This window comes from Gracilinanus agilis, chromosome 1, assembly GCF_016433145.1.
Source record: "Gracilinanus agilis isolate LMUSP501 chromosome 1, AgileGrace, whole genome shotgun sequence".
NCBI classification, from domain to species: Eukaryota; Metazoa; Chordata; class Mammalia; order Didelphimorphia; family Didelphidae; genus Gracilinanus; species Gracilinanus agilis.
The window spans coordinates 68,591,068-68,601,629 of NC_058130.1; the positions used below are offsets into that span (position 1 = coordinate 68,591,068).

Genomic DNA, 10,562 nt, shown 5'->3' on the forward strand with positions numbered 1-10,562 from the left:
TTATTTGCTAAAGAGCTAAATTGCTAGAGACTTTCTATATCTGCTCAAATTATAATTGAAAGATGTCGAACCATTCAACAAATCTTTGCCAAATACAATCTTATCTATCTTAATGGGGCATCTGATGCCTTGTCAGGAGCTAATTTTTCTCCTATTTTAAGCCATGGTATAGACCAGTGATGGGCAAACTTTTTAAAGAGGGAGCCAAAGGAAAGGAAATGCTCATGTGTCAGTCTACTTCTAAGGCAACTCTTTCAAAGTTTCATTGTATTGTATCCTACTCATTGTATTTATCAGATTAGGAATAATGTTGTGTGGCCGGATAGAACATTTCAGGGGGCCGCATCTGGCCACGGGCTGTTGTTTGCCCATCACTGATCTAGACAATCAAATCTAAAGCCTTGGCACAAACTTTGTACCTTGCTGTTTCCTGTATCTTCTTTTCCACATTGTTAACCTTCAGCTGGACAAAGGCATAAAAAACACCATCTATGACCTTCAAAATCACTAGAGATATATTTTGACTTTCTTTTGACCCTAACCTTAAATCACTAGAGATATATTTTGACTTTCTTTTGACCCTAACCTTTCTACTAGCCTTATGAATTAAAAGAACTAAGTTTCAGATGGTATCATAGCAGGCATCCCATTTTTTTTTTAACACATGTCCCAGAATGACAACACAGTGCAACCATGTCTGACAGATCGGCATCTTGATACTCCTTGGTAAGGAGAAAGCAACCTTCATAATGCAGTTCTCTTTCCTGAGGCTAAGAACAGTATTCCCTGAACTTTTCTGATGCTTGTGAATCATCCTTGATGTTTCCAAGGATTAGTGAGTATTCTTGTTTCATCAGATCTATTATTACCCTCCATGGGCAGTTCCTACACATTAAATAGCTCTGAGATGATGCGGAGTTTCTTTTCTATCTCTTCTCATACAGAAATATGTTCAACGATTCCTCAACTTTTTGACATTGATCCAAATAATTCTCTCCCTATTTTTGAATATTTTTCATCCTGGCCTCTTTTCTAGACCATTTATTCCATCATAGATAGAAATTCCTTATATTCTCAGGAAAAGCTGAAGTTTAATAAAATAGTTCCTCAGGTACGTTCATTTTTTTTTCCTTGCAGAGAAACTAGCTTGAATTTGTAATACAAATGCAGTGTAACAGAGATATATATAAAACACCCTGAAAATACCTCTTAGGAACCAAGCAATTTAAAATATAATGATTTCTCCAACAATACATTTAGATTGTGATATAGTCTACGATGCTGATATCAGGAAACAAGGGTAACACCTACATGATAATGTTCCCTCATATTGGAAAGAAGAATTGAATATGCCTACATGCAGACAGGAATACCTTACTAGATTCACAATATAGGTGAATGAATCAAAAAGTGAAACTCTTCTAATAGTTTTAATTAATTTCCTAATACATTAAAACCACAATAAACAAATTAACTAGAACCCTTCCTTCATTTGATATTGTTACTTATTTCTTTTTCTTGAAACAACATATGATGAAATATTTGATTTTCCCTCCCCATCAAACCCTGTAGGTATGGTACATTCAGGGCTCAATATACATCCAGTCTCATCTTACATCTTCATCAATGGACTTATAAAATATAAATTAATTTTCAACAGGGTAATCCTGCAACTCAGAAAAGTCCTTAATCTAAGAAAAGTTTCAAATATGCTCTCTAAACTAAATTCATTAAGGCAAATGAACATACTATAGCAATATTTTTAAAATAATTTTTAACAGTTTGGTTGAAACAAATAGTTTTCTGATTAGCCCACATATTGATTTGTTGGCTTTTTCTTGACGTGAACGAGTGCGGGTAGACTTTCTCTGATGTTTCTTTGAAGATTTTCTTCTTGTTTTCCTCCAAATGCACCTTCACAGCTATCACTTAATCAAAAACCCTATTTTTCAAGAATCTACAGGGAGCTGAACATCTGCTACAGCATTTATGACTAAGAGTATATAAGCAGGATTATGGTGGATAAAGCACCAACTATAAAGCATTCTTTCTAATATATGTAGACCAATTAGAACTAGAACCAGTGGTCAGAGTGGACGAATGGGAATGGTCCTATATGGGCCAGCCTAAAAAACAATATAAGTCTTTCCCAAAAGCTCCTTAAAGGCTCCATGGCTTGAAAGATAAATTAAGAACATTTTTTTCAGAAAAAAAATGAGACAAAGTGTTTTGTAAACCTTAATGTGCTAATTAAATGTTAAATTGTTATCAATGTATTGTATTTTATCATTGCCCCAAAGTAATTATTTTTACCTTTGTGTTTATCATGAACCTCCCCTTATCAGTCCGAGGAAGCTTTTAATAGTCCCCCTTTTCAGAATATTTTTAAATGTAGAAAATTAAATAGTTAAGAATTACAAAGAAAACCAATTACATTGGAATATACTTATATAAATATTAAAAGAACAAGCTTAAAACTCCTAGGTTAAGAATCCTTACATTAAGGGAATGCTATAATACTACAAATCAGTACAAGACTTTTTGATTTACTAAAGGAGATTTGAAAGCCAGAGCTTACCATATAAGTAGCAATTTCTTCTGGAGCATCCCCATCTAGGTCAAACTTAAAGGTTACCATTTTATGATTATGTGTTTCCAATTGGCACTCTACCATTTTATCTCCAGTGTTACATACCTGGAAAATATAGATGTTCATCAGTTACTTAGGCAGGCTAGACTCATACATAAACACACATACAAATACACATGTCCTACTCACATTAAGGATAGTTAGTTTTGATTTGTTGGCTTTTTCTTGGCGTGAACGAGTGCGGGTAGACTTTCTATGATGTTTCTTTGAAGATTTTCCTTCTTGTTTTCCTCCAAATGCACCTTCACAGCTATCGCTCATTTCTTTTCCTGAAGCCACATCAGAGCCTCCATAGCTTTGTTGATACCAAGAATATTGGGGGTAAGAGGGAGGTATGTGAAGGGGGATGGGACAAAAGAAAAAAAGAAAGCAAAATACCACACAAGTTTAAAAAAGGCAGCTAGGTTTCTAGTAGCAAGATATGAATGTAACACAATACTACAAGATTTTAAACTGAAAAATCTTCATGTTGTTAACCTAAAGACAATAAACTAAGAGCTAGATAGAATCTCAAAGGCCATCTAATTCAGATGAGGAAATGGAGGTCTAATTAATGAGACTAATGAGCACACTGAGATATACCCAGTTCACACAGGTGACACTAATCAGAGTCAAACTATGAACCCAGATCCTCTGGGGTAAAATCTTTCCACTGTGAGGAACATGGAGGAAAATCTCTCATAGTTCCTTTTAAGACCATTTCCTTTCATTAGTTCAAATAAGACATCTCAATTTTGGGAGCATTATCTGAACCATTGAATTCAGGAATGGATGTCTAATCTAACCCCTACCTGGAAAAGATTCACCTCACTAGCATATTCAATTGGTCATCCAGCCTATGATTAAAGAGCTCTCTATTCCATTTTACTAAATAAGAACAATAAAGAGAGCTTAACTAAATGCATGTGTGTAAATATGTACATGCACATGAGGATAAACATATGTAGAGATGTATGTATCTAGATGTGCATGAATATTAATATACACGTGCATATACACACATGTGGGCACGTATATGCATGTATACACATATACGCATCATTTTTTACCATTCAGAGAAAGGGCATTTTTTTAGCCATTCTGGGAAAAGGAATAGTTCATCATTTTATGAATGGGTAAAGTATAAATCTATATTCAGTCTAGTGCAGTCACTGTTTACATCACAGGGTAGAGAATGAGCTGAGACTATGCCCCTGATGAAAATACCACTGGCACCTGAGCTTGGAATCCCTTTGAGTTTTAGACAGAATTACCTTTCACAGCTCTGCAGGAGATTTGGTTGTTTCTCTTGGATTGTCTGCTCCTGAAACAGAACAAAGAATGAACAAGAGAAAGCTAGGCAGATCCATAAATCCTGACTACTGTGAAGTTACTGGTAAACAAAAAGTTCCCTAATTCTTCATAGGATTTTGTACCTGGACATACTTTAACATAGCCTGATCCAGTTTAATGGATGCAAGTTCTACACAAATTATAATAAATTATAGTAGAGAAATGGAGTTGAGAAATGACCTAATAACAAAATAGTTTTCTAAGAAATAAAACTTTTGTTATTATTATTAACACACTTTGAATCAAGTTGATTTTCTAAAAGTTGATTGAAAAAATGTTTTCCTCTTCTCTAAGTAAAAATATTAAGTCTCCTTCCATACCTGAAAAGGCACAAGTGTAACATGGAAAGTTTTATCATGTATTCTTACCAGTTTCCTTGAAGGGAAAGTTTTGCTATCACACAGCATAGGAAGCAGAGGAAAACTCTAAAGCCACTACACTGTTATGTGAACTTAGTGAAAGTGTAAGCTATAAGAAGAAGGGAAGCAGAGAAAACACTAAATCCATTTGACTATCCTAGAAAGTAGGTCTAAAGCAAAAAATAGTATGATAAATCACCAGCCATGAACCTCTTCCTTCTATCTAAAAAGAACCACAATCATATTGGCCATAGTTAACTTAACAGTTTAATGGTTTGAGTGAATTTGAAAATAATTTTCTCTTTGTAATTTCTGAGTTATAATTCAAGGGAAGGTGACCTAAAGACTTGCCTGAATAAAAAGACATTTAGACCAAATACATCATACCTCTTGGGGTGGTTCTGTAGTCAACTGGATAGCAGGACACGGAATGGGAGCTGAAGGTACCAGGGATTGGGGTGGGGTTGGTTGAGGCAGGAGGCCAGTTGTCTGAACAGGCAAACTATGATCAACTGATACAGTAGTGGTCGCCAGGGTACCAGAAATCTGAGGAAGATGCTCTGTAGCAACGATGGGAGGTAATATTTCAGGCTGGAACTGCAGAGGTGGAGACAGGACTGCTGATGCCTGAACTGGTACAACAGGGACCTGGGCTGCAACATCCACGCCATATGGAGGGGGGTGTCCAATGAGTATTTGCTATTGTATAATGAACAACAATGCATATTAGAGGTTCTTTATTTAATCCATGGACATAAGAGTCAAACTCTAAAAGTCTTTGATGATAACTGAGAATCTCCTTACCCACCCTTCCACCTACACACAGGATGCCAGCACAATGAATTAAAATTATCCAGCTTGAGTTCACTTGAGAATGGTGATATGACATACATATCATATTATATGCATATGTGCGTGCATATATACATCCATATGTATGGAAGTAGGTCAGAAAATTTCAATAAATTTTCTTATTCAATGTCAAACCAAAATCAGTATTTCATATATTGAATACTACTTCATTCTGTGGCCTTTGGGGGGTAGTATATGACATGTAAAGGCAGTCAGAATTACATTGGATTTACACATTTCTAAATGGTTTAGAAAAACTGGATAAGAGCTCAGTATGCCAGCCAATACAAGTTAGTTCAGTCTTGGAAAACTCCATTAATGAACCTCGAAACTTGTTTGCAACTTGAGACTATCCTGGAACATTCCATTTTCTGCTCCCAAATGCATGCATTAAATTATTTCAACCCATGCACAGTGATCAAGTCACTACTTGTTAAAAAAAAGAGGAAAAAACCCACAAAGGCACACATACATACAAACATAAAGTAATCAATACTTGCCACCTTTCATTAGCTGATGGGAATTTTTTTTTGTTTTATTTTTCCCCCCAAAGGCTTTTTTTCTTTTTTCTTTCTTTTTTAAAGGAACTGCTAGGATTATTTAAAGAAAATTTAATACACATGAGGAAAAGGGCATAAAAACTTAAATTTCTGCTGTGTTTCAGGAGAAACTTCCCTTCATAAAATAACCTCATAATGTGGGTATTGGGGAAGGAAGACAGAATTAAAAACTACTTCAGTCTTCAGAAAGATGAGACAATGACTTGAGTTTTGCCCTCCTGTGTACTTGGGTCAAAGTCACCACTAAATTGGGATAGATGGGGTTCTATTTCGTTGCTTATTAGATGACAGAGAATCTCTGCAAAAGGTATAACCAACCAAATGAGGGCCTGGGAATTTCTTTTCGTGTCATCCACTCCAACCTAATTCTCTGATTTGATTCAGTTATTTCTTTAATCAAGAGTCATAGAATGCTAGAACTGGAAGAGACTTTAGAGGTCATCTAGTCCAATTCATTATCCATCCTAACAAAACATTAGAATCCTTCAGAAATAGTAATGGTGAAAGCACAATGACCTTGATCACTTGTGTCTATTAGCACTTGCCACACAAACAAGCAATTTTCTTTAAAAACAAATGTCTGAGTACTAAATATGCGATTGACAAAAGGCCCAAGAAAATTCAAAAGGTAAGATTTAGAGAGTTCATGAAAGATTGAAGGGCATTAACAAAACTGTGGGTGCATGGCACAGTTAGAAACCAGGACTTACATTTTCTTTCATTTTCCCTGAGACTTTCACCCTTCTTGTACCTGGCTTCTCTCCTGTTCAAACATTCTCATTCTCTCTCTCTCTCTCTCTCTCTCTCTCTCTCTCTCTCTCTCTCTCTCTCTCTCTCTTTTCTTATTCTTCTCTCTCTCTCCCCCTCCCTCCCTCCCACACACACACACACACATCCATCCATCCATCCATCCATCCATCCATCCATCCATCCATCCATCCCATTTTGATTTTTAAAAAATTTCAGAGGCTATTCTGAGCTGATAGGATGGTCTGTCAGTTGCAGTCATTAGATGAAATCTATACTCAAAATTATGTTGTCTGGGAGTTCATAGTATCACCCTAGCATTGGCTAATCTTACAAAGGTTAGGGCATTAATGTGAGTAACTTGAGTCAAAAAATAACTAGCATTACCACCCAACTGGGTTCTCTTGCAGATGACTTCTCCAAAATGCTATCTGTAAGAGCTCTGCAACAAATATTCATTAGCCGAAGCTGGTGTTGCTGAGAATGTAAACTTAGCACAGACTTACTGTGATGTGCTTTGTTTATAGAACCTTCAAAGAGAAGTCCAAGAAAACCATAAAAGACACATCCTTGGGAGGAAAACTCATCAGCAGAATACCAATGAATCCTACTTCTCTCTCCAGCAAGATGTGATTACTGCTCCCACTCAGTAATATAATACAACAGTTCTCATTACTGAAGCATTGCCCAGGGTACTTTACTTTAAAAAAATAAACAGAATCAGGCAACTCTCCTACTTTATATTTCTACCAATGATTATAGCAAGCGAATCTTAGAATGGGAAAGGATTTCGGAGGTGAGTTCAACCTCACATCCAAAGCAGAAATTCCAGCTATCTGGTCCCAGATGAATAGTCAATAGAGTGCCCTCTTCCTATGTGCTTGTTCACTTCTCAAGAGACTTACATATTGGTAGTTTCAAAATCAGATAAACACAGGAGTCACTAAACGGTACACAAGGATTCTGGTGGCTATATATTGACTTAGAAAACCACACATTTGTATTATTTCTTTTTTTATTACTATATCAACATATTGAAATGAGATAGGAACTACATTTTGGTCTGGTTCAGGCCACTCAAAAATGTTGTGGCTGGTGGACTGTGTGTTTTGCCACCTTTGCTGTATACTAAGCAGTAACTCCATGATTCCAAACATGAAACAATAACTCTTTATTATTATTATACTAACAGCTACCCAAGTTTGAAAACTCTTTGACTCCTGACAGACCCCTACCATCCAAAGTGATGGAAGAGAGAGAGGTACAACATGGACAATCCAAAAATATAATTTTAAGAATTGGTGTCAATGACTTTTCGTAGCATAGCCACCAAAAAAAGAGTTCTACCTGGGTTTTTCCTTCTCCTGCCTTTCACTCAACCACTCATCCAGAAGAAAAGACTCAGCAAGTGAGAATGATCTCTAACGGTGAACATAGATGTATTCTTGGTTCCAAAAACCTTTTAACAATGAAATCCTCAATGCCAAAATGAGCAGAATACATCAAATTGATTACCTGGTTACCAGCCCCAGAAGCTGGAATAGCCTGTTCTGAAGGATGAATTACGCTTGGCTGAAGGGACTGAGGAAGTGGAGGCAGCTGAGGCTGGGGTGGTGGTGGCGGCGGTGGCTGCTGCTGGGAAACCGCTTGTATGTTCTGAGTGTGATGGGGAGAGGGTGGGACTTCACTCTGAATGATTGGCTGGAAAGCAGCCTGATACAGTGGTTGTGGGGGGAGCTGGGCAACGGCCTGATGGATGGGTAATGCGGTGACGCCTTGGGGGGCCACGGCCAGCAAAGGTATCGTCGTGGCAGACATATTTGGCACTATCGTTTGGCAGGGCATGACCAAAGGCGCCACAGAAGTGTGGGGGAGTTTGACAGCCTGAACAGGGAGGGCAGGGGTAGCTGGTAGAGGGGCGACAGGGTTTATGGAAAGGCTTGGCAAAATCACAGCTGGAGAAAAATACTGAGAAGGAGGAGGAATAGGGGGCACATTTGCAGCAGGTAAATCAGAGAGGTTTGGAGGAAGGTTGTCAATTCCTGCCAGAGGGGTGATTGGAGGAATGACAGGAAACTGAGGAATCTGAAAAAGATATAACATCAGATCAATTGCAGGAGTTCTCACTGATGCTATACATCAAGCCTCAGTAGCTTTACAAACTTAATACTTACTTGGGTGCTTGGACAATCCACAGTGTCATCAGGGTGGGAACTGAACCCCATTAACGCAGAGCACAACCCATCTATGACTTGGTTTATAGTCTCTGAGAGTTGCAAGAGTTGAAAAATTCATCACCCTGAGGCCAGTTTGGTGATGAGCCAAGGCTAGCCCTTGGATGAGGCAATGTCAATCACTAGACAAGTCCTCAAAGCCTCTTTAGCTTGGTAGGATGTATCAGAGCTTTCCCCCTGCACTAGCATCACCTTTGAGCAATTAAATGACGACGACAAGGCAATGAAGTAAGACTTTAGGTTATAAAGGGTTAAAGAAAACAGGCACCTTTTCCTATACTGATTAAGGATGTGTTCCTCATTCGTTTACCTCACCAGTTTTGTAGGATTTGAATTATGACATACAGAAGAGAAGTATAGCCTTGGAAGCATATTACCCGAGTTCAAGCCTTGCCTCTGATATACTGTGTGACTCTGGGCAAGTCATTTACCTTCTTAATGCTCCAAGTAACTAATTAAGGCTACAGAAATCTGTGAAGGGAATTCCAACATGGATGAATCAATGATGAAAACCAATTTCTTCCTCCCTCCCTCTACTTTTACCATCTTCAAAAAATTCTAAATGAATCAAAAAAGTTGATTCCAAGGCCAAAAGATGCTAGCTACAGTACTACCCTGATGCAAAAAGGAGGAGATTTTACTTTAGGGATCATTTTTCATGGCAGCAGTGGGGCAAGAAATAATGAAAATGAATGTAATTCAAATAAAAATATGAGTTTAACTAATGCACTAACTAAAAAACCAGAGGGTATCCCTTGATTCCCCCCCTCGCCCCCCCCCCCCGCCAAAATGATCTAAGTTTGGTTACCATACAAGAGAATCTTGATTAATGTCAGTTCTTGGTTACAAAATTAAAATGCTTTTAAGATGTTTTTTAAATCAACATAGAAAAAGCAACCTAGTTTATGGAGCTAATTTGCAGGTCCTGGAAGAAAGAAATGACAAAAAAGGAATTGGTACTTTCTAAAAGCAAGAAAAAGGTTTTCATGAATGTAAATTGTTAACGTATTTTTAGACTAGCATTTACTGCTTTAAAAAGCTTTTATTTGAAAACAACCAACTCTAAACTCAACATAGCCAGTATATAGTTAAGTTACTTAATCCCTCTCAAACTGAAGCTGAAAAAAACTTTTTTTTCGGGGGGAGACACAGAATCGTGGTGATGCAGGGTTTTTCTTCCAGTGATAATATTTCTTTGAATGTTCCTTACTGGCTGTGTTTGTATTACAAACAGTGGCCCCACAAGGGTGCATGAGTAATGGGGGAGCTGAGACAAAATCCCAAACTGACCGGTCTCTTCATGCCTTAGCTGAACAGAAACAAGGCCACAAAATCTTATTAACAGACCTCATGGAAAAATAAATTGTCTCAACCTGATTTTCAGCCTTTTGAACTAAGTAGGAATGGAAGAATAAATGTTTACATGAGAAGTTTAAGACTTGAGTTTGAAGGTTTTAGGACAATTTATCCCAAGAAAAATTAAAGATGATTTTCTATTATGGTTCTCTTCAGGAGAAATAAAAGGCCTCCTTGAAAAGTGTGCCTTTGGATAACAGGCACCACTGTGCATAGTTACAAAGGCTAAAATAAATGTGTTGAATAGTATTTTTTAATTCAAAAAATAATATTTGAAAAATAAATTACTAACTCAAATACTTCAGGGCCTCATAAACAACAAAGTGTATATCCAGGACTTAAGTGTGTTAAAAAAAGAGTGACAGGTAACCTAACAGAGGGGAGGGAAGGAAGGAGGAAGGGGAGGAGGAGGAGAGAGAGAGAGAGAGAGAGAGAGAGAGAGAGAGAGAGAGAGAGAGAGAGAGAGGAGGGG

At 37.5% G+C, this 10,562-nt stretch overlaps 1 protein-coding gene across 1 annotated transcript in view; it reads right to left on the reverse strand.

The window, feature by feature from the left end:
* The window catches only part of WNK2 (WNK lysine deficient protein kinase 2), a 246,695-nt gene that overhangs the window by 54,179 nt on the left and 181,954 nt on the right, over positions 1-10,562 (reverse strand). The window contains exons 12-16 of the mRNA XM_044670684.1: positions 8,016-8,585; positions 4,729-5,040; positions 3,904-3,953; positions 2,780-2,945; positions 2,579-2,695 (exon numbers count right to left, since the gene is read on the reverse strand). Coding sequence (XP_044526619.1) covers positions 2,579-2,695; positions 2,780-2,945; positions 3,904-3,953; positions 4,729-5,040; positions 8,016-8,585 — 1,215 coding nt within the window. The remainder of the gene's footprint in view (positions 1-2,578; positions 2,696-2,779; positions 2,946-3,903; positions 3,954-4,728; positions 5,041-8,015; positions 8,586-10,562) is intronic.